The sequence below is a fragment of the Narcine bancroftii genome, chromosome 6, assembly GCF_036971445.1.
Source record: "Narcine bancroftii isolate sNarBan1 chromosome 6, sNarBan1.hap1, whole genome shotgun sequence".
Classification (NCBI taxonomy): domain Eukaryota; kingdom Metazoa; phylum Chordata; class Chondrichthyes; order Torpediniformes; family Narcinidae; genus Narcine; species Narcine bancroftii.
In genome coordinates this window covers 69419396-69444152 of record NC_091474.1, presented here as the reverse complement: position 1 = coordinate 69444152, position 24757 = coordinate 69419396, and the positions used below count along the sequence as shown (strand labels likewise).

Sequence of the window (24757 nt, the reverse complement as noted above, 5' to 3'; positions counted from 1 at the left end):
TTGAAGACTTGTAGGTACCACCTTGTACATTTTAAAATTAGATCAGTTTTGAAGTGCTTGTATCTTTTTGTGACCTATCTTAAACCCCACAACCTATCTACCAAAAGCATAACTATACATAATATAAAATATAACATAATCTGTCACGTTGTTGCTATACATTTGCTAGAAACTGCTAAAGCATATCTGACAAATTCAATTTGATACACAGTAAATGTTAATTTAGCTCCTATAATATTGGTACTGCCCTGTGGGAACTTGACCCCTACTATATGTTCCAAAAAATTATCAACTTCCACCCAAAAAAGCTTAATTTTAGGACATTGCAAAGTAAAATGCAAAAAAGATCTAATCTCTCGTCCACACCTAAAGCACAAATCCAATAGTATTGGATTTAATCTTTTTAATTTTGGTGGAGTCAAATATAATTGATGCAAAAAAATGATATTGAACCAGCCAGTACCCATGTTAACGCAATGGCACAGAAGATGCGCCCTCGCTTTAACTTCGTTAGAAGTCTGCGGAAATTGGACATGCCACCAGCATCCCTTAACAACCTGACCATCCGGTCAGGTTCATCACTGCATGGGACTTGAACTGTTCTGCCCAAGGCCGCAAAAAAAAACTGCAGAGGGTTGTTAACATGCCTCAGGCCAAATCACAAACCCCACTCCCCTCCATCATCTCTGCCTATAATTCACACTGCATTGGAAAAGCAACCAACATTTTAAAAAGACATCCCACAAGTGTATGACCACACATTACTAGATTCAAGGATGCTTCTTGCCCATAATCTCATCATAATCTTGAATGAATGCCAAAATAGTAACATGGTGTTGTCTTTGCTCTATACCAACTGATTTCTCTGTTACTCTGCACTTCTGTATGCATCTTACTTGTACTATGTAGGACTTGCCCAACTGGTCTGTGTGTTGATACCACAGTAATGCAATTTGTTCCATCTGTACTGCCTCTGTGTGCATGGCTGGCCCATCTCCCTGCTGACTAACCCTGTTGTTCCTTTCTAATAAAGGCGGTTATACCCAAATCCATCCTCCAGTACAAACCCTGGAATCAGGCCAGCAACATGAGTGTACATACAGTCTGGTAATTTCCAGTCTTTTGAAGTTATTGATAGCATATCAATTTTATTCCCATAAGACTGAATATCAACCCTTTGTGTAAAAATACTACCCCTCGGGTTCAATCTCTCCCCCTCACCTTAAACCTAGATCTTCTGGTTACGATTCCTTACTATGGGCTAAAGACATTTGGCATTCACCCGATCTATTCCATATTTTCCACATCTCTGTGAGATCACCCCTCACCCTCCAGCTCTCCAAGGAATAAAGCCCCAGCCTGCAATTCAGACCCCCGAGTCTGGGCAATGTCCTCCTAAATCTTCTCTGCACCCTCTCCAGATTGACCTCATTTTTCCTACGTCACTGTGACCAAAACTGAACACAAAGTGTCTTATACATCAGTAACATGGCCTCCCAATTTCTGTACTCAGTACTCTGAATGATAAAGGCCGACACCATTTTTAAGAGAACTTTTACTAGATCCCTCTGCTCCACAAGATTCCCGTGATCCTTAAAATTTACTGTGTATTTCCTACCCATGTTAGACTTCCCAAAATGCAACACCTCACTTTTGTTGGTATTAAATTCCATAAACCATTCCCCTGCCCACCTGAACAAAATCAATTTTTGGCAACCACCTTCACCATCGTAAATACCAGCGACTTTTGTATCATCCAGAATCTTGCTAAACATGTCACATATGCAGTGATGAAGAGGTTTAAGAGGTAAGTTATGTAGAAGGTAAGCTCCTGTCTCAGGAAGGACTTCAAACCACTTCAATTCATCAATTGTGAGAAAAGGCTAATGGCAGATAACTTCGCAGTGACACTCCACATTGCATTAGACCACTTGGACAACTGGAACACTGACCTCAAACTCAGCAAACCTATGTTCACCGACACAACTGCTGTTCAACACCAATGTCTCAACAAAGTCATGACCAAGCTAAAGGATCTACGACTTTCTCAGTCCCTCTGTCAATGGATTCTTAACTTCCTCATCGGCAGACCCCAATCAGTGTGGATCACCAATATCATCTCCTCCTCACATCAATAAAGGGGCCCATCAAGGCTGCATGCTTAGTCCCCAACTCTGTGCAGTCAAGTTCAGGTCCAATGCAATCTATCAATTCACTGGCAACACCACCATTGCTGGCTGAATAGCAGGTAGCAATGAGTGAGAATACAGGATGGAGATCAAGAACCTGGTTATCTGGTTGGGTGGTGCCAGAACAACAATCACGTTCTCAACATCACCAAGACCAAGGAACTTATAGTGAATTTCCGGAAGAGGAGGACGAGAGACCATTCACCTGTCTGCATTGATGGGAAGGTGGTGGAGAGGGTTAGTCCACATATTGCAGGGATTCTCTTGCAGCCGGCTCATCGTTTACATGAAAAGGACACATCAATGCCTCTACTTACCAAGAAGTCTAAGGAGAGTTGTTATGTTATCAGATTTTTTCAAAATTGTGGAAAGTAGACTGACAGATGATTGGTTTGGGAACTTGACCGTTCAGGAACACAAAAGGCTGAAGAAAGGATCAGGGTGAGCAGGGTCCATCACAGGCTTTGACCTCCCATCCATTGCAGACATCAAGAAGGCAGCCAACATCGCAAAGGGCCCCCATCATCCTGGTCACAACCACTTCTCACTATTCCCTTCGGACAGAAGCCTCAAGTCCAGCACCTCTAGGCTTAGTATTTTTTTCTAACAGCAATGAGTAGTACAGTATCTTCCTGTACTGCCCGAATCACAAAGTGCTCCAGCTCTGGGTAACAACTTGTCTGCATCACATCAAAATGCCACTTTTTTTTCTGGCACAATTGAAATGATGATTATTACCACCTTATCTTTTACATTTAATATCTCTTTCCGTTCAGGGTAATTCAATGCATTCTGAAGGAATGGATGGGGTTGGTAGTTTGATTGGTCACATGGGTGAATAAGGGTGGCGGGGACTCTAAATTTCAAGAAAAATAAATTTCCAATAGTCTAAAGGTGTTTGGAAGAGTGTATGTGGAGATGCTGGCCACAACTCTTTTAGATTCGGGAGAGTATGGAATGGAACAGGAATGGTCCAGAAATGAAGGACTGAGAATGATCAACTTCAACATTGTAAGACCTTGCAAAAGTAAACCAACTTGCTGGTTGGTCTCTCTCTCTCAGACAACCAATAGTTTGTAATAAGAGTCTTGGAAAAATTAAATGGCGAGTTTCAGGCTATCTTGATTGCATTGGGGTAGAAGTTCAGGCAACAGGTCTGAGGAAAACTGAATGTCTATGGATGATGAGGACTAAACAAAGATAACAAAGGAGAGAGACCTCAATAGAATGAAACCTGATATGAGAAGTTTAAGGGGTAGGATACCCAAAAATGAAATAAGGTGGTCAAGAGGCAAAATATATCACCAGCAGACAAATTAAACCCCAAGGTTTTACAGGTACATCCAGGAAAGACGACAATCAGGGAAAGAAGACAACATGGGGTCAGAGATCAAGCGCCAGATATTCGCAACTGCATTCACTCTGCAGAAAGGCAGTACAATTGGAAAACTCATTTACATTTTACATGTTATCATTAAGACCAAGGAGGTATGTTGTGTCTCAGTGGGTTTAACAGCACACATGATCATATGAGATCTCTCCCGGGCTGCTCAGAGAAGGGAGGTGATCCAACATACTGTATATTTGTTAGACCACAACCGGATTACTGTGTACAATTCTGTTGACCACATCTTAAGAAGGTTATGATTGTACTGGACAGCTTACAGAGGGATATTCACCAGAATGTTAGAGCCTCGTGAGGGATAACAGAATGCACGGCAAAGTTCAACCTGCCAGCGGAAATCAATGAATAGCATCGGGGGAGAAATAAAACTGTGAGAGTCTCTGCGTTTTTCATTCCAAGTTTGGGTACAGTTGAGTGATCCTCACGCTGTGATATCACAGTAGTTCAACACAATAATGATTTGTTCCTCTGATGCTTCTTGACCCTGCATAGTTCCTCCAGCAGATTGATTTTCTGTATTTTTTTACGTTAGCTGTTTGGAGAGAGGTGGTGAGATTTGGGAAATCATACGAGACTCTGTAATTTTAAAATACTATTTATACGATGTATGTAAGAACATTTTACATGAATCTTGGAAAAATTAAAATCAAATATTCAAAGAACAAAAATTGCTCTTTTGTAAACTGGGCGGCACGGACTCATGGACCGACATACTGGGCTGTATGTCTAAATTTAAATTAAAAAAAATACTGTGGCCTGGGATACAGCCTGCAAGTCTAGACGAGTGAATGGAAAAGCTGGGCTTCCTTCCTTTGCAGTGGTGGAGTATGAGGGGTGCTTGAAAGAAGTATGGAATGCTGTGCCGTCCACGGATAAGGTGGACATCCTGAAACCTTTCCCTGCAGCAGTGGTGTCAGAAGTTAGAGTGCTCAGGTTTCTAGGAATTGGTAAGAGATTGAGAGGGAAAAACCTTATCACCCGGGGGTGAGATGGGGTGGGATTCTAGAATACATTGCATGAGGGTGTGGTGGAGACAGAGACACTCACAACATCTGGACAAGCACTTGAATTGTAAAGGCATTAGAGCAGGTGCTGGTAAATTGGATTAGTGTAGATACATACTTGATGGCTGGTATGGACATGATGGGCTGATAGGCCTGTGTCTGCATGGCCTGACATGATTGCTTCCTCTGCTAGCAAAAATAGAAATGCGCAAGAGGGGTGAGCGCACAAACTGCTGAAAATTGCTTGGGAAAAGGTATCCTTTGGAAGCAGCATCACCAGATGCTGGAAGCAGTGTAAGGTACACATGTAGCACGTGAGACAGTGAAGGTCTACATTGCAAAGGCCTTTGCGGATGTACAAGACTGTAAATATATGATGAGAAAGAGTTGGCTTAGAAGATGCAAAGGATGCAGCTCGAGACAGCACTGGGAGATGTGTAAACAAAACGGAAAGATTAAAGACAGTTTTTTTCAGATCTTCAGCTCACTTCTGCGTCCTGAGAAGGGATCCCGCAGAAGATGAAGAACAATCTGCACAGCCTGCTCCTGAATGTGGCAATGGAGGTCATGGATAAGAAGCAGATGCTGGCACATTTGGAGATTTAATCACCTCTTTAGAAGCATCCAATGTTCATTGTAGAGTACTCTGGCTCCAAACCATGACAGAAAATCAAATAAAAAATGTTAGCCAGCTAAATGGACATGTGGAATTGCAAATAGCTTGATGAAATCAGCCAAGGCAGGCAGCAATGGTTATCAAGAGGAAAACAAATTAAAAAACAATTAGATGGAAATGTTGAGAGAGTTGAATGGTCATGTGATCACTATAAAAATAGATGATACTAACATTAGAAGCAAGGACACAGCAGATTAATTGAATAATTGTACTCTGTTATTAACGTATCCGTCAGTTCTAGAAAATGAATAATAAATGAAGAACTGAAAATCATCAAATTTGACAGAATCAAAACACAGGAGCATTTCACCTGGAAATGTTTTTCTCTGCTGGTCACTGAAAGGAAAGGGCAAGGAAACGGTTGATAATATGCATTCAACCTTCTCAATCTCTCCTGAGTCAGGAACTCTCTTTTGGAAAACTGCAAACGCTGTTCCTTAAAGTGGAAGGGAGAGAATGAGAAACCAATTACACCCAAATATCTCTCGTGACTCATCCTGGGACAAGCAGAGGGACGCGACAGTCAAGAAAGTGAACCGACATCTCTAATGGAAAACTAAGGAAATTTGGCACACGTCACCGTCCCTCCACAACGCTCACAAGTGCACCGTTGAAAGAGGACTTGCTGGATACATGTAGGATGGGATCTGCTCCAGGAGGTCATGAATGCAGCTCAGAACACCACTCCCCTCCACGGACTCCATCTCCTCCTGCCTGGAAAAGCAGCCACCGTGCTGAAGGACCCAGGCACACTCTCTTCCTCCTCCGATTGGGGAGAGGGCTTAAGAGTATGAAAGTGCGCACCAACAAGCTTGAAGACAATTAAGGTATCCAAAACCCCAGTTCCTTCCTTTTACCTGTCAGTAAGAGTTTAAGAAAGACAGAATATAAATAAATTGCCAAAAATAAATTTTCTGCTTGGTTGTTGAATCTCCGTCCCTATGATTGATCAGACTAAGTGCTGCAATGAGCTAATATCCTTACCTTGCTGATAATTACAATTTTCATACAATTTATATGGAACATTGAACAACACAGGAACAAACACTCTGGCCAACAATATCTGGGCCAAATATGATACCCAAATTCAACTCAGCTGCTTGCACGATACATATCCCTCTATTCCTTGCATATTCATGTTTTTAACAAGAAGCCTCTTAAATTATCGTATCACATCTGCTTCCATCAGTCCCCCTGGTAGACTATTCCAGACACCCATCAACCTTTCTGTCAGAAAACTTCTCCCACACAAATCCATTAAACCTTCCCCCTGCCCCCATCTCCTTAAACACACGTCCTCTCACATGTAACAGTTTTATTCTGGGCAAAAGATCTTGACTGTCTACCATAAAATGCTATGTCATCCTTGCATCCAGGCCTTAATCCTCAATTTTTTTTTTACATGTTGCTCAATAAAAGTACAAGACAGTTAAAAGCAAGGACAGTAAGGGTGGGGACAGCCTGTCCCAGATACCTCACAAAATCAAGACAGACATCAAACTAAAAGCCTGTGCGTTCAAAGTTTCCAAGAGCAGTGGGAAACTAGAAGATTGGGAAAACATTAAAAAGCAACAAAGAGCCACAAAACAAGCAATAAGGGGAGGGAAGGTAGATGCTGAGAAAAGATTGGTACAAATACCAGAGAGTATAGGTTTTTGGAATTACCTAAAGTGCAAAAGGGTGGCAAAGTGAAATTTGACCCCTTGGAAGGTGATTGATATTGATATTGGGTGATGAGGGTTTGAATGATTATTTTGTGTTGGTCAAACATGGCGAAGATAATTGCTATGGATGTGATGGGAGGTGAGGACCTGGATGTTAATCACTATCATTAAAGAGGGTATTACTCAGAAAATTTGAGGGTCCAAATACAAGTAATACCCTTGGTCTTGTTGGAATGCATCCCAGGGTACTGAAAGAAATGGCAGGAATTATAGTCAGGCTATGGGAATAATTTCCCAAATAAGACAAATGGAATGTTGGCCTTCATTGCTGGAGGGATGGAATTTAAGAGCAGGGAAGTTATGCTACAATTGTACAAGATACTGGTGAGGCTGTATCTGGAGAATTGTGTGCAGTTCTGGTCTCCTTACCTGAGGAAAGATGGACTGGCTTTGGAGGTGGTGCCGAGGAGGTTCATCAGGTTGATTCCAGAAATGAAGGGGTTAGCCTTTGAGGAGAGATTGAGTCGCCAAAACTATACTCACTGGAATTTAGAGGAATGCAATCTTAGATAAACATTTCAAATTATGAAAGGCATAGATAAGATAGGGATGTTGGTAAGATGTTACCATTGGTGGGGGAGACCAGAATTAGGGATCATAGCCTCAATATTCAGGGTAGCAGATTTAGGACAGAGATGAGGAGGAACAGACTTGGGGATGAGGGTTCAAGAACAATACTGATCAAAATTGTGCTGTGATAATATGACAGCATTGATTAGTGTTGGATGTGGATTGGTGCAATACAATTTTATGCACCAATTATGCCTTGCACTGCAAAAATGACACGGTTTAAAGTCTGAAATTCTGGACTCGGGTTTTAGGTGTGGTATAGAGGTTGAAGCATTTATACATTCAACCTGGCTATGCGTGAAAGTAAAATCCTTTTGGTATGGCTAGGCAGAAATTTTGACAGAAATTATAGAAGTGGATTTTCCATTGGGACCAGAACTGTATTTATTGAGCAAACTTGTGGTTATTGGCACAAAACTATCAACATATCAAATCCAATTCGTGAGGATCACAGCAGCGGCGGCCAGGAGATGTTTCATTGTTACAAGGAAGTCCGACTCTCCCCCCATATTACTCGCTGGAATATGGAAGTGCAAAGTTGTGCCACCCCCCCACTGGAAAAGATTACTTATAATCTTAGAAAGAAATATTGTTAAAATATGGTAACCTTATTTGAATCCTACTGGCTTAAAGATATAATTAACTTCCCCAAAAAGGTTTACTTAATATAGTAAGGTTAATAGCGTTGAAGATAGGGACTAATTAATGAAGGCAGCTCGAACACCCCTCCTTTTTTGGTTAATTTTCTAGCAGTTGGGAGAGGGCAGTGAGATTTGGGCAATGATATGAGACTCTGTAATTTTAAAATGTTATTTATATGATGTATGTAATAATGTTCCATTTAAGTCTTGGAAAAATTAAAATCAAATATTCAAAACAAGAGTAAAGGAGGAACTGCTTTTCCCAGAAGGTCGTGAAACTGTGGAATTTGCTCCCCATTGAAGCAGTGGAAGTGACCTCAGTAAATATATTTAAGGTTGGATAGATTTTTACAGAGTAAGGGAATTAAGGGATATGGGGAAATTGCAGGAAGGAGGAGATGTTCATCTGATCAGCCATGATCTCATTGAATGGTAGAGCAGGCTTGATGGGACGAATGGTCTACTCCCACCCTTATTTCTTATGTATGAGATGGCCATCTTGGTCTTTTCCACTCAGTGCCAACAGTTTCAATTCACTAAATATATAATCTTGGCAGTCATCAGATGAATCAGTGTTCACGAAAAGAGAAAACATGTTTTGAACTTCCATACATTGGCATTTTGACACAGAAACCTGCATCTCCTATTTGTATTTCAAATATTCATTGATGTGACGCACAGTCCCACCGATCTTTACTTTTCATTCTGATTTTCATCATTTACTGTGGCTTTATCATTACTGTACACTGCTGGATTTTTGTCACCCCAATGTCAAAAAATATGCTTTCAATGTTCTCAATTACAAGTCTACATGCAAAGTAATTGAAATCTTTGATCACATTAAATGAAAAAAAAACATGATGTCCTGCAGAAAAAAAGTTCTTTTAGCCTTCATTCTCCACCCAATGGTGTATGGGGGAATAAAAACGTTGAGAGGTCACAGAGGAAACAGAATTACTGAAAACAATGACAAACAATAGCGCAAGTGCTGCTTGTGAGGTTAATGTTTCTACTTAAAAATGTTAAAAATATAGCAATCTTTATGGTAACAAGAGATTTCAAGTTTCTGATTATGACAATTTATCTGTTTGAAACTGGAGACAAGGATTTGAGATTGAATGTTACCTGCTCACCATGGATCTGTGTTGTGGATAACTGATTTGGCAAAGACAAATTTTGAGATAGACTTGCAGAACAGGTGCAACATTCTTCAGAGAGGATCATAAAGCTGTTTTGTCTCTTTTGGTGGCAAGGATGCAAGGTGCTGCTTCGGACATTGAAAGATGATTAAGGGTTTGGTTGCAAGAACCACAAAAAGTTGCAATTACTTAAGGTAAATCCAACTATACAGCTGGGAGCAGGGATTCTCCTCCCCTTCAACGGCCTGTGAAACAGTTCTCCTTCGCAACGCTATCCTCAAACTTTCAGGTTGCTCATTTGGGGAGAGCAACCTAATGTTTGACTTAATAAACTGGTTCTATTGTGGAAGAGTCCATGCATTTCACCATCCCGGCCCCCCCCCCCCACCCCATCCCTCCACTCCCCCAGAACATCGGCACACTGCCCTCAGATCTCATTCACATTTCACCCACTCTGCCTTTGTACGCTGTACATGCAATGTTGGTGCAACACTGGTAATGGACTTGGAAAGACACCTTTCACCAGCAATCATATCTCACTTTCTGTTGAATTGAACCATTAAAGAAATGGGTCAGTGCTCAAACCATATTGGAAACCAAATCAAGAGAGAGCTGGAGAGTCTCACCTGAACGGTGAGAGTCCCAAAGACATCTTGGCCACTGGTTGGAGTTAAGGAGGTGAAAACAAATCAGACTGTGAAACATGGGTGGAAATCATAGAATTTTTTCACTGCAGAAAGAGCTGCTTGGTCGAACATGTAACATCAAGTGCCCATCCTACTGATCCCAACTCAAACCATAAAGATTCAATCCCATTTCCAAGATTTCGGACTGCACCCAATTATACCCCAGAGAGGCAAATGCTTGAACAGGTACTTTCTTTGGTACTGACACCCCTTTTCACAGGGCAACAATAGCAAATACCAAAGGAGATCTGTTTAAACTGAGTGGAGGGGAAGTTGAGGCCTGTCTTCTACACAGAGAATAGTGAGTGTCTTGAAAGTATTGCCTGGGGTTGTGGTAGAGACTAGTGCAACAGGGACATTCAAAAGATTTAGATAGGAAAATGAATGTAAGAAAAATCGAGGGTTTATGGGTGTCAGGTATGGAAAAATTGGATTGTGGTAGAGCACGTTCACCTAGCTCAGCACGCATCATGGGTTGAAGGGCCTATACTATGCTGTAATGTTAAATGTGTTCAGGCTACCGGCCTCCACCACTTTCTCAAGCACTGCAGTCCAGATTGCAACCACATTCCGAGTTAAAAACTAAACATCTTTCTCAGATCTCTTCCAAACGGTATACACCTCATCTTTGATTCTGGCCTCCGCTGTAGGGAGGAGATTTTACCATCCACCCTGAACTGTTGTCCTAATAATTTTGTACATCTCAACTTGGCCCCCTCTAACCCTTCTCACCTCTGTCAGAAACAAAACCCAACCTTTCCAGCCTCTCCTCCAGAGTGAAACACAGTATCCTTGGCAACTACCTCATGAATCTCCTCTGTGCTCTCTTCAGTGGAATCAAGTGCTTCTGATAATTTGGCAAAGAGAACTTCACACAGTATGCCAACTCTGGCCTGATCAACAATGTATAAAGTTAAACCTGCTCTCAATAATGAAGGCAAGCCTGCAGGATATCTCCTTCACCACCTTATCACCCTGGAGAATCACAGAATACTGCAGCACAGAAATAGAACCTTCAGGCCATCTAATCTGTGCCAATTATTCTACCTAGTCCCATTGATCTGCATCTGAACCATTGCTCTCTATACCTCTTCCATCCATGTACCTATCCAAACTTTCCTTAAATCAAGCCCATATTCACCACTTCAATTTGGTTCGCTCCACACTCCCACCACTCTCAGCATAGTTTCCGCTAATGCTCCTTTTAAACATTTCACCCTTAACCCATGTCATCGAGTTCGTGTCTCATCAACCTCAGTGGAAAAAGCCTGCTCGCAATTATATCTATGCCCCTCATGCATTGCCACCCTTAGGGTTCTTTAGATTTCCGTCTCCCTGACCCTCAATTCTCACTTGAGCCCTACCATTTATGACAAAAATCCTGGCTTCAAAATGCATTTATTTGCACTTGCCAGCAACAAATTTGATTCCCATAGTTCAGTCCAATTCACCAGCAGATGCATGTCTGCAACCGGAGAAAGCCCTCCTCACTTTCAATAACAGCACCAATCTTCCTGTTGTTTGCAAACTTTCCAATTCAAAACCTACTCCTCATCAGGTAGGCTGCATTATCATTTATTTCTAAAGCAAATTCATGGAAAAGTCAGGATCGTTTCCCTCCCCCCCCCCTCAGTTTCAATGAACCCACCCCACCCTCCCTCTGCATGCTTCCAAACTCCAGGGAGTATAGGACCCAGACTCATCAAATGTTCCTCATATGTTAACCATCTCATCCCCAGGATTCCTCTCGTATATGCAACTGGACCCTTTCCAATGCTGGCACATTGGTCACTAGAGCCACAGTCGCCTTGTGCTAATCACCCTGCATAAATGATCGTGATATCCAGGAAGCAGTGTTCGAATCTGCCTCTGTCTGAAAAGAGTTTGTACATTGTCCCTGTGATCATGTGGGTTTCCTCTGGGAGCTCTGGTTTCCTGCCATATTCCAAAGATATCTGAAGTCAGTTAGTAGGTGAATTGGGTGGCATATATTTCAATGGTCTAAATAAGCTTCTGCCATTTTATATTATTAAATGTATTTTCACAAACTGCTCACAAGGCTACTGATTAAAGGCCACTATGGACTTGCCCTATCACACCCGTGTATTCCAAATTGCAACCACAAGCTGCACAGAAAGAATTTTGTCTCATCACTCTCACTTCTTTTCCTGTTCGACACCGGACTTTAAATCGACCCTTCAAGCAGTTTACAGCATCCCAGCATCAACTTTCTCCAGACTGCCAACTTTGTTTCTTTGACAACTCTCCTCAGTGTTCTTATTCTTTGAAGGAAACAGTCCCAGGCTCTCTCAACTACCTTTGCAACTGTTGTTCGCCAACCTAACAACAATTTGTCAATCTTTTCTTGACTTTCTCCAATGCTTTCAGATCTGTCCCAGAAAATTCAGTTGATGACAGACTCATGTTTGATAAAGCTTACCACTCCAACTGCGTGCATATACAGCTTTCTCAACTGACCTTGTCACAGGCGGCACAGTTGACATTAGCGCAATGCCAGTGATCAGTACTGAGGTTCGAATCCAGTGTTATCTGTAAGGAGTTTGTACAGTCTCCCCATACCTGCATGGGAGGTACGCTAACCAGGGAGTCTGGTTTCCTCCCACTGCTCAAAATGTACCGGAGGGGGGGGGTGTAGGTTAATTGGGTGCCAATTGTTTTTTACTGCAATAATAAATTTATTGAAGACAAAACAATTGCTCTTGATTGATCAGAATTATTTTCTTCAACTGAAGACACAATGCATTTAGAAACAGAGGTTTCTTCCCTTGTTTTTATCTATTGCAACATTCCCTTCAGTATGTATTAAAAAATGTACATGGATAAAGGAACTGAAATTCTTTAAGAAATATTTGAGATACCAAAAATTATTTAAAAGTAAGCAATGAAAGTGATTGGGAAAATGTTCTTTTTATTATTGAAACAACTGAATGGAATTAAAGTGGATGCTTCAGACATCAAATACATAAACAGTAGGACAGAATTGATTAATTGGTTCATGAATAAATTACCCACTGACTAATAACTGAAATAATGCTGAGGTAAAAGAGATCCCAGTACTTACAGATTGTAAATTCCATGCAAGCTTATGTCATTGGTGGGAAACCTGGTGAGAATGTTTTTTTTAAACATATAACATAACATAACAATTTACAGCATGGAAACAGGCCATTAGGCCCTTCTAGTCCGCACCGAACCAAACACCCCACTCTAGTCCCACCTCCCTGCACAATGCCCATAACCCTCCATCTTCTTCTCATCCATATACCTGTCCAACCTTTTCTTAAATAATACAATTGACTCCACCACCACTATTTCTCCCGGAAGCTCATTCCACACGTCTACCACTCTCTGAGTAAAGAAGTTCCCCCTCATGTTACCTCTAAACCTCTGCCCCTTAATTCTTAACTCATGTCCTCTTGTTTTAACCTTTCCTCCTCTTAACGGAAATAGTCTATCCACATCCACTCTGTCTATCCCTTTCATAATCTTAAATATCAAATCCCCTCTCAACCTTCTGCGCTCCAAAGAATAAAGACCTAATCTGTCCAATCTCTCCCTATACTCTAGATGCTTAAACCCAGGTAACATTCTGGTAAACCTTCTCTGCACTCTCTCCACTCTGTTTATATCCTTCCTATAATTAGGCGACCAGAACTGCACACAGAACTCCAAATTAGGCCGCACCAACGTCTTATACAATCTCAACATCACCTCCCAACTTCTATATTCCATGCAATGATTGATAAAGGCCAGCATACTAAAAGCCTTCTTCACCACCCTATTCACGTGAGTTTCTACCTTCAGGGAATGATGTACCGTTACTCCTAAATCTTTCTGCTCTTCTGTATTCATCAATGCTCTCCCATTTACCACGTATGTCCTGTTCTGATTCTTCTTACCAAAATGAAGCACCTCACACTTATCAGCATTAAATTCCATCTGCCATTTTTCAGCCCACTTTTCTAAGCAGCCCAAATCCCTCTGCAATCCTTGAAAACCTTCTTCATTATCCACTATTCCACCTATCTTAGTATCGTCTGCATATTTACTAATCCAATTTACCACCCCATCATCTAGATCATTAATGTATATAACGAAAAACAATGGGCCCAATACAGATCCTTGAGGCACACCACTGGTCACCGGCCTCCAACCTGACAGACAATTATCCACTACCACTCTCTGGCCTCTCCCTTTCAGCCAATGTTCAATCCATTTGACTATCTCAAAATTTATACCTAAAGACTGCACCTTCTTAACTAACCTTCCATGTGGTACCTTATCGAAGGCCTTACTGAAGTCCATATAGACAACATCCACTGCGCTACCCTCATCCACATTCCTAGTCACCTCTTCAAAAAATTCAATCAGATTGGTCAAACATGACCTTCCTCCCACAAATCCATGTTGAGTGCTCCTGATCAGACCCTGTCTATCCAGATGTTTATAAGTACTATCTCTAAGAATTTTCTCCATTAATTTACCTACCACAGACGTCAAACTTACAGGCCGATAGTTGCCAGGTTTCCTCCTTGAACCCTTTTTAAATAACGGAACCACATGCGCAATGCGCCAATCCTCCGGCACTATCCCCATATCTAATGACATTTGGAAAATTACCGCCAGAGCCTCTGCTATTTCCTCCTTCACTTCTCTTAATGTCCTGTGGAAGATCCCGTCTGGTCCCGGAGACTTATTCACCTTTATATTCTTCAAAAGCCCTAAAACTACATCTTTTGTAATCTCTATATTCCCCATATTTACCCAATTTGCTTTTTTTATCTCACATCTCCCAATATCCTTCTCCTTAGTGAATACCGAAGAAAAGAAACTTTTGATTTGGCTTTCTAATATTGAGTTATTCTGCTTCATATTAAAGTTGAATAAAGATCATTTTCAGATTTCAGGGCAGCAATGAAGGAAGCTATTGGGAGAAAAGGCAGGGCGTCGTCTCAAGGTAATAATAAATAGTGAAAAAGGAAATTTATCACACAATATTAAATGAAGAGCACATAATAGCAATGGGGAGAGTTGAAGGATAGTTAGTCCTTAAATGATTTATGGAGTGAATTACTTCAACTTGTCTAACATGAAAATTAAGTTCAAGACTCAGAATCTATGCCATTTGTGCAAACATTTTTGGGCCAATCACATATGAAATTGAGAGTCTGAGATAACAGGGGAGCTCAATAATACCTTCTGTTTTGGTCTTGCTCATCCATAGAAATCTACTGGAAAGAAATTTAAAAAAATCTTTTCAATTGTATTTCAGGTGGAGATACGACCCAATCCAATAACTGCTCTTTTTGTGAGTTCTTCTGTACCTGTGCAATGGGTTGCGGCCTTCTCAGAATAGAATGGCTAGAAGAGCCATCCTATTCAAATGGAAACACTCGAGACCTCAAGAGTCTAGACTCTCGACCTCCAAAATTGCTTCAGTGGTTCTCCCATATTTTTACGTTTAGAAAAAAATTCAACATCAGGTGAAATGTGAAGGTATGTGGCATCCTTTTAAGTCTTATTTTCATTTGATGTAAATGTTTTTAATGTGACCTGATGTACTCACTCTTCCAGATGAAATATCGTCTTACCTTGTTTTTTGAGTCTTGGTATGAATCAAAAGCTCCAACATATATCCAACCCTCAGGATAAGCTGATCAGATGTTTGTTTTTTTAGGTTAGTTTTCTTTTTTTAATAGAGTAGGTTTGTTATATATATTTTGTCTTCACCCACTGCAATAGAGGGGAGACTGAGTTTACACTCCTTGAAGTTTTCTTTTTTTTAATGAGCTATTGTATTTTCAGTTTTGGTCCCTTTTCTTCATTGAACTGGATTTATTATAAAAAAAACAATAAAAAAGATTGATCATATTTGCAGAGCCTTGAGCTCGTACAAGACAAATAGGAACATGTGATTTAGATAAACGAGCTGACAATGAATATTAAGAGAATAGTAAGCTTATCATGATTGGCCTGTTCATCAGGGGGCAGCAGTGGGTCAATTATTAATTGACAATTAAAAATAATGAAGTGTGTGGTTTGTACATCAGGAGCGGCACAGTTAACATGGCAGTAAGCACCATGCCAAGTCAGCGCCAGGGGCCTGCATTCGAATCTGGCGCTATCTTTAAGTTATTTTTAACGTTCTCACCGTTTCCAGATGGGTTTCCACCAGGTGCTCAGACTTCCTCCCCCACACATCAAAAGCCTACAGGAGAGTGCGGGCTCATTGGTATATATGGGGGGGGGGGGGTGGTGGGAGACTGGCTGAGGAGCTGGAAAGGCCTGTTCCATGCTGGATGTCTAAATATAAGGATTTTCAAATGTATTATTCACCAAGAGCATGGAGTTGACGGGTCCCCAAACTGTTGAGACTGTCAACCCCTTCAGGCCCAATGTGCTCCCCTCACTAACTCCACATGCATTGAATCCTGCAGCTGGACAGGGGGGGGGGCCAGACTGTGGGGGAGGGGCCAGACGGAGGGGAGGGCAGACGGAGGGGGGGGGCAGACGGAGGGGGGGGGCAGACGGAGGGGGGGGGGCAGACGGAGGGGGGGGCAGACGGAGGGGGGGGCAGACGGAGGGGAGGGCAGACGGAGGGGGGGGCAGACGGAGGGTGGGGGCAGACGGAGGGGGGGGCAGACGGAGGGGGGGGCAGACGGAGGGGGGGGCAGACGGAGGGGGGGGCAGACGGAGGGGGGGGGCAGACGGAGGGGGGGGGCAGACGGAGGGGGGGGGCAGACGGAGGGGGGGGGCAGACGGAGGGGGGGGGCAGGGAGGAGGGGGGGCAGACGGAGGGGGGGGCAGACGGAGGGGGGGGGGCAGACGGAGGGGGGGGCAGACGGAGGGGGGGGCAGACGGAGGGGGGGGCAGACGGAGGGGGGGGCAGACGGAGGGGGGGCAGACGGAGGGGGGGGCAGACGGAGGGGGGGGGCAGACGGAGGGGGGGGGCAGACGGAGGGGGGGGCAGACGGAGGGGGGGGCAGACGGAGGGGGGGCAGACGAGGGGGGCAGACTGAGGGGGGCAGACTGAGGGGGGGCAGACTGAGGGGGGCAGACTGAGGGGGGGCAGACTGAGGGGGGGCAGACTGAGGGGGGGCAGACTGAGGGGGGGCAGACTGAGGGGGGGCAGACTGAGGGGGGGCAGACTGAGGGGGGGCAGACTGAGGGGGGGGCAGACTGAGGGGGGCAGACTGAGGGGGGGCAGACTGAGGGGGGGCAGACTGAGGGGGGGCAGACTGAGGGGGGGCAGACTGAGGGGGGCAGACTGAGGGGGGCAGACTGAGGGGGGGCAGACTGAGGGGGGCAGACTGAGGGGGGCAGACTGAGGGGGGGCAGACTGGGGGGGCAGACTGAGGGGGGGCAGACTGGGGGGCAGACTGGGGGGCAGACTGAGGGGGGGCAGACTGAGGGGGGGCAGACTGAGGGGGGGGCAGACTGAGGGGGGGCAGACTGAGGGGGGGCAGACTGAGGGGGGGCAGACTGAGGGGGGGCAGACTGAGGGGGGGCAGACTGAGGGGGGCAGACTGAGGGGGGGCAGAATGAGGGGGGGCAGACTGAGGGGGGGGCAGACTGAGGGGGGGCAGACTGAGGGGGGGGCAGACTGAGGGGGGGGGCAGACTGAGGGGGGGGGGCAGGACTGAGGGGGGGGGCAGACTGAGGGGGGGGGCAGACTGAGGGGGGGGGCAGACTGAGGGGGGGGGCAGACTGAGGGGGGGGCAGACTGAGGGGGGGCAGACTGGGGGGGGGCAGACTGAGGGGGGGGGCAGACTGAGTGGGGGGGCAGACTGAGTGGGGGGGCAGACTGAGTGGGGGGGCAGACTGAGTGGGGGGGCAGACTGAGTGGGGGGCAGACTGAGTGGGGGGGCAGACTGAGTGGGGGGGCAGACTGAGTGGGGGGGCAGACTGAGTGGGGGGGCAGACTGAGTGGGGGGCAGACTGAGTGGGGGGGCAGACTGAGTGGGGGGGCAGACTGAGTGGGGGGGCAGACTGAGTGGGGGGGCAGACTGAGTGGGGGGGCAGACTGAGTGGGGGGGCAGACTGAGTGGGGGGGCAGACTGAGTGGGGGGGGCAGACTGAGTGGGGGGGCAGACTGAGTGGGGGGGCAGACTGAGTGGGGGGGCAGACTGAGTGGGGGGGCAGACTGAGTGGGGGGGCAGACTGAGTGGGGGGCAGACTGAGTGGGGGGCCTGAGTGGGGGGCAGACTGAGTGGGGGGGCAGACTGAGTGGGGGGGGCAGACTGAGTGGGGGGGCAGACTGAGTGGGGGGGCAGACTGAGTGGGGGGGCAGACTGAGTGGGGGGCAGACTGAGTGGGGGGCAGACTGAGTGGGGGGGCAGACTGAGTGGGGGGCAGACTGAGTGGGGGGGCAGACTGAGTGGGGGGGCAGACTGAGTGGGGGGGCAGACTGAGTGGGGGGGCAGACTGAGTGGGGGGGGCAGACTGAGTGGGGGGGCAGACTGAGTGGGGGTGCAGACTGAGTGGGGGGGCAGACTGAGTGGGGGGCAGACTGAGTGGGGGGGCAGACTGAGTGGGGGGGCAGACTGAGTGGGGGGGCAGACTGAGTGGGGGGGCAGACTGAGTGGGGGGGCAGACTGAGTGGGGGGGCAGACTGAGTGGGGGGCAGACTGAGTGGGGGGGCAGACTGAGTGGGGGGGCAGACTGAGTGGGGGGGCAGACTGAGTGGGGGGGCAGACTGAGTGGGGGGGCAGACTGAGTGGGGGGGCAGACTGAGTGGGGGGGCAGACTGAGTGGGGGGGCAGACTGAGTGGGGGGGCAGACTGAGTGGGGGGGCAGACTGAGTGGGGGGGCAGACTGAGTGGGGGGGGCAGACTGAGTGGGGGGGCAGACTGAGTGGGGGGGCAGACTGAGTGGGGGGGCAGACTGAGTGGGGGGGCAGACTGAGTGGGGGGGCAGACTGAGTGGGGGGGCAGACTGAGTGGGGGGGCAGACTGAGTGGGGGGGCAGACTGAGTGGGGGGGCAGACTGAGTGGGGGGGCAGACTGAGTGGGGGGGCAGACTGAGTGGGGGGGCAGACTGAGTGGGGGGGCAGACTGAGTGGGGGGGCAGACTGAGTGGGGGGGCAGACTGAGTGGGGGGGCAGACTGAGTGGGGGGGCAGACTGAGTGGGGGGGCAGACTGAGTGGGGGGGCAGACTGAGTGGGGGGGCAGACTGAGTGGGGGGGCAGACTGAGTGGGGGGGCAGACTGAGTGGGGGGGCAGACTGAGTGGGGGGGCAGACTGAGTGGGGGGGCAGACTGAGTGGGGGGGCAGACTGAGTGGGGGGGCAGACTGAGTGGGGGGGCAGACTGAGTGGGGGGGCAGACTGAGTGGGGGGGCAGACTGAGTGGGGGGGCAGACTGAGTGGGGGGGCAGACTGAGTGGGGGGGCAGACTGAGTGGGGGGGCAGACTGAGTGGGGGGGCAGACTGAGTGGGGGGGCAGACTGAGTGGGGGGGCAGACTGAGTGGGGGGGCAGACTGAGTGGGGGGGCAGACTGAGTGGGGGGGCAGACTGAGTGGGGGGGCAGACTGAGTGGGGGGGCAGACTGAGTGGGGGGGCAGACTGAGTGGGGGGGCAGACTGAGTGGGGGGGCAGACTGAGTGGGGGGGCAGACTGAGTGGGGGGGCAGACTGAGTGGGGGGGCAGACTGAGTGGGGGGGCAGACTGAGTGGGGGGGCAGACTGAGTGGGGGGGCAGACTGAGTGGGGGGGCAGACTGAGTGGGGGGGCAGACTGAGTGGGGGGGCAGACTGAGTGGGGGGGCAGACTGAGTGGGGGGGCAGACTGAGTGGGGGGGCAGACTGAGTGGGGGGGCAGACTGAGTGGGGGGGCAGACTGAGTGGGGGGGCAGACTGAGTGGGGGGGCAGACTGAGTGGGGGGGCAGACTGAGTGGGGGGGCAGACTGAGTGGGGGGGCAGACTGAGTGGGGGGGCAGACTGAGTGGGGGGGCAGACTGAGCGGGGGGGCAGACTGAGCGGGGGGGCAGACTGAGCGGGGGGGCAGACTGAGCGGGGGGGCAGACTGAGCGGGGGGGCAGACTGAGCGGGGGGGCAGACTGAGCGGGGGGGCAGACTGAGCGGGGGGGCAGACTGAGCGGGGGGGCAGACTGAGCGGGGGGCAGACTGAGCGGGGGGGCAGACTGAGCGGGGGGGCAGACTGAGCGGGGGGGCAGACTGAGCGGGGGGGCAGACTGAGCGGGGGGGCAGACTGAGCGGGGGGGCAGACTGAGCGGGGGGGCAGACTGAGCGGGGGGGCAGACTGAGCGGGGGGGCAGACTGAGCGGGGGGGCAGACTGAGCGGGGGGGCAGACTGAGCGGGGGGGCAGACTGAGCGGGGGGGCAGACTGAGCGGGGGGGCAGACTGAGCGGGGGGGCAGACTGAGCGGGGGGGCAGACTGAGCGGGGGGGCAGACTGAGCGGGGGGGCAGACTGAGCGGGGGGGCAGACTGAGCGGGGGGGCAGACTGAGCGGGGGGGCAGACTGAGCGGGGGGGCAGACTGAGCGGGGGGGCAGACTGAGCGGGGGGGCAGACTGAGCGGGGGGGCAGACTGAGCGGGGGGGCAGACTGAGCGGGGGGGCAGACTGAGCGGGGGGGCAGACTGAGCGGGGGGGCAGACTGAGCGGGGGGGCAGACTGAGCGGGGGGGCAGACTGAGCGGGGGGGCAGACTGAGCGGGGGGGCAGACTGAGCGGGGGGGCAGACTGAGCGGGGGGGCAGACTGAGCGGGGGGGCAGACTGAGCGGGGGGGCAGACTGAGCGGGGGGGCAGACTGAGCGGGGGGGCAGACTGAGCGGGGGGGCAGACTGAGCGGGGGGGCAGACTGAGCGGGGGGGCAGACTGAGCGGGGGGGCAGACTGAGCGGGGGGGCAGACTGAGCGGGGGGGCAGACTGAGCGGGGGGGCAGACTGAGCGGGGGGGCAGACTGAGCGGGGGGGCAGACTGAGCGGGGGGGCAGACTGAGCGGGGGGGCAGACTGAGCGGGGGGGCAGACTGAGCGGGGGGGCAGACTGAGCGGGGGGGCAGACTGAGCGGGGGGGCAGACTGAGCGGGGGGGCAGACTGAGCGGGGGGGCAGACTGAGCGGGGGGGCAGACTGAGCGGGGGGGCAGACTGAGCGGGGGGGCAGACTGAGCGGGGGGGCAGACTGAGCGGGGGGGCAGACTGAGCGGGGGGGCAGACTGAGCGGGGGGGCAGACTGAGCGGGGGGGCAGACTGAGCGGGGGGGCAGACTGAGCGGGGGGGCAGACTGAGCGGGGGGGCAGACTGAGCGGGGGGGCAGACTGAGCGGGGGGGCAGACTGAGCGGGGGGGCAGACTGAGCGGGGGGGCAGACTGAGCGGGGGGGCAGACTGAGCGGGGGGGCAGACTGAGCGGGGGGGCAGACTGAGCGGGGGGGCAGACTGAGCGGGGGGGCAGACTGAGCGGGGGGGCAGACTGAGCGGGGGGGCAGACTGAGCGGGGGGGCAGACTGAGCGGGGGGGCAGACTGAGCGGGGGGGCAGACTGAGCGGGGGGGCAGACTGAGCGGGGGGGCAGACTGAGCGGGGGGGCAGACTGAGCGGGGGGGCAGACTGAGCGGGGGGGCAGACTGAGCGGGGGGGCAGACTGAGCGGGGGGGCAGACTGAGCGGGGGGGCAGACTGAGCGGGGGGGCAGACTGAGCGGGGGGGCAGACTGAGCGGGGGGGCAGACTGAGCGGGGGGGCAGACTGAGCGGGGGGGCAGACTGAGCGGGGGGGCAGACTGAGCGGGGGGGCAGACTGAGCGGGGGGGCAGACTGAGCGGGGGGGCAGACTGAGCGGGGGGGCAGACTGAGCGGGGGGGCAGACTGAGCGGGGGGGCAGACTGAGCGGGGGGGCAGACTGAGCGGGGGGGCAGACTGAGCGGGGGGGCAGACTGAGCGGGGGGGCAGACTGAGCGGGGGGGCAGACTGAGCGGGGGGGCAGACTGAGCGGGGGGGAGACTGAGCGGGGGGGAGACTGAGTGGGGGGGAGACTGAGTGGGGGGGAGACTGAGTGGGGGGGGAGACTGAGTGGGGGGGGAGACTGAGTGGGGGGGGAGACTGAGTGGGGGGGGAGACTGAGTGGGGGGGGAGACTGAGTGGGGGGGGAGACTGAGTGGGGGGGGAGACTGAGTGGGGGGGGAGACTGAGTGGGGGGGGAGACTGAGTGGGGGGGGAGACTGAGTGGGGGGGGAGACTGAGTGGGGGGGGAGACTGAGTGGGGGGGGAGACTGAGTGGGGGGGGAGACTGAGTGGGGGGGGAGACTGAGTGGGGGGGGAGACTGAGTGGGGGGGGAGACTGAGTGGGGGGGGAGACTGAGTGGGGGGGGAGACTGAGTGGGGGGGGAGACTGAGTGGGGGGGGAGACTGAGTGGGGGGGGAGACTGAGTGGGGGGGGAGACTGAGTGGGGGGGGAGACTGAGTGGGGGGGGAGACTGAGTGGGGGGGGAGACTGAGTGGGGGGGGAGACTGAGTGGGGGGGGGAGACTGAGTGGGGGGGGGAGACTGAGTGGGGGGGGAGACTGAGTGGGGGGGGAGACTGAGTGGGGGGGGAGACTGAGTGGGGGGGGAGACTGAGTGGGGGGGGAGACTGAGTGGGGGGGGAGACTGAGTGGGGGGGGAGACTGAGTGGGGGGGGAGACTGAGTGGGGGGGGAGACTGAGTGGGGGGGGAGACTGAGTGGGGGGGGAGACTGAGTGGGGGGGGAGACTGAGTGGGGGGGGAGACTGAGTGGGGGGGGAGACTGAGTGGGGGGGGAGACTGAGTGGGGGGGGAGACTGAGTGGGGGGGGAGACTGAGTGGGGGGGAGACTGAGGGGGGGGGAGACTGAGGGGGGGGGAGACTGAGTGGGGGGGGCAGACTGAGTGGGGGGGCAGACTGAGTGGGGGGGCAGACTGAGTGGGGGGGCAGACTGAGTGGGGGGGCAGACTGAGTGGGGGGGCAGACTGAGTGGGGGGGCAGACTGAGTGGGGGGGCAGACTGAGTGGGGGGGCAGACTGAGTGGGGGGGCAGACTGAGTGGGGGGGCAGACTGAGTGGGGGGGCAGACTGAGTGGGGGGGCAGACTGAGTGGGGGGGCAGACTGAGTGGGGGGGCAGACTGAGTGGGGGGGCAGACTGAGTGGGGGGGCAGACTGAGTGGGGGGGCAGACTGAGTGGGGGGGCAGACTGAGTGGGGGGGCAGACTGAGTGGGGGGGCAGACTGAGTGGGGGGGCAGACTGAGTGGGGGGGCAGACTGAGTGGGGGGGCAGACTGAGTGGGGGGGCAGACTGAGTGGGGGGGCAGACTGAGTGGGGGGGCAGACTGAGTGGGGGGGCAGACTGAGTGGGGGGGCAGACTGAGTGGGGGGGCAGACTGAGTGGGGGGGCAGACTGAGTGGGGGGGCAGACTGAGTGGGGGGGCAGACTGAGTGGGGGGGCAGACTGAGTGGGGGGGCAGACTGAGTGGGGGGGCAGACTGAGTGGGGGGGCAGACTGAGTGGGGGGGCAGACTGAGTGGGGGGGCAGACTGAGTGGGGGGGCAGACTGAGTGGGGGGGCAGACTGAGTGGGGGGGCAGACTGAGTGGGGGGGCAGACTGAGTGGGGGGGCAGACTGAGTGGGGGGGCAGACTGAGTGGGGGGGCAGACTGAGTGGGGGGGCAGACTGAGTGGGGGGGCAGACTGAGTGGGGGGGCAGACTGAGTGGGGGGGCAGACTGAGTGGGGGGGCAGACTGAGTGGGGGGGCAGACTGAGTGGGGGGGCAGACTGAGTGGGGGGGCAGACTGAGTGGGGGGGCAGACTGAGTGGGGGGGCAGACTGAGTGGGGGGGCAGACTGAGTGGGGGGGCAGACTGAGTGGGGGGGCAGACTGAGTGGGGGGGCAGACTGAGTGGGGGGGCAGACTGAGTGGGGGGGCAGACTGAGTGGGGGGGCAGACTGAGTGGGGGGGCAGACTGAGTGGGGGGGCAGACTGAGTGGGGGGGCAGACTGAGTGGGGGGGCAGACTGAGTGGGGGGGCAGACTGAGTGGGGGGGCAGACAGAGTGGGGGGGCAGACTGAGTGGGGGGGCAGACTGAGTGGGGGGGCAGACTGAGTGGGGGGCAGACTGAGTGGGGGGCAGACTGAGTGGGGGGCAGACTGAGTGGGGGGGCAGACTGAGTGGGGGGGCAGACTGAGAGGGGGGGCAGACTGAGAGGGGGGGCAGACTGAGTGGCCTGTGACCCATTTTAGGCTAGAAAGTCCTGCTTTTCAGCCTTCTATCCAGCACCACCTCGAGCCATATGTTAATTTACCCTCTATTTGGGGGTGTAGGCCCTACAACCCCAAACAGAGGCAAAATTCAAGGGCAGAAAGGGCACTTACCTGTAAAATGTGGCATCCCAGAATCCACAGGCCATGCGCGGCCAGCTGGCACATGCGCAATGGCGGGGGGGGGGGGGAATGAGATGATGATGCTCGAAGTGCTGGCTGCTGCATGTGCGATGAGGGGGAAGTGTGATGGCGGCACACGAAGGCTCACGGCAGGTTAGCCTCCCCCTGTCCTCAACCCCTGGTGAGGGAGGTCATGTGGAGCAGCAATTTTATATTGACCCCCCCCCCTTCAACCCCCTGGCATTTATTGACACCCTGGATGGTTCCATCGACCACTTTGGAGACCCCTAATTTAGTGGGGTGTGTAAAGATAAATTTGGTGAACAGCAGGGAATGCAGTGGGTATCATTTTGTTAG

General features: G+C 51.4%; 2 protein-coding genes across 2 annotated transcripts in view; both read right to left on the bottom strand.

Moving 5' to 3' along the window:
- LOC138736174 (CUB and sushi domain-containing protein 1-like) overlaps window positions 1–24757 on the bottom strand; it is a 2349200-nt gene that overhangs the window by 421132 nt on the left and 1903311 nt on the right. The gene's annotated exons all lie outside the window — the stretch shown is intronic.
- On the bottom strand, window positions 15158–24445 carry LOC138736811 (uncharacterized). The gene is made up of 4 exons (XM_069886858.1): window positions 24392–24445; window positions 19993–20040; window positions 17072–17212; window positions 15158–15223 (listed from the first exon to the last, which is right to left on the bottom strand). The coding sequence occupies exons 1-4, from the start codon at window positions 24443–24445 to the stop codon at window positions 15158–15160; spliced, it is 309 nt and encodes a 102-aa protein (XP_069742959.1).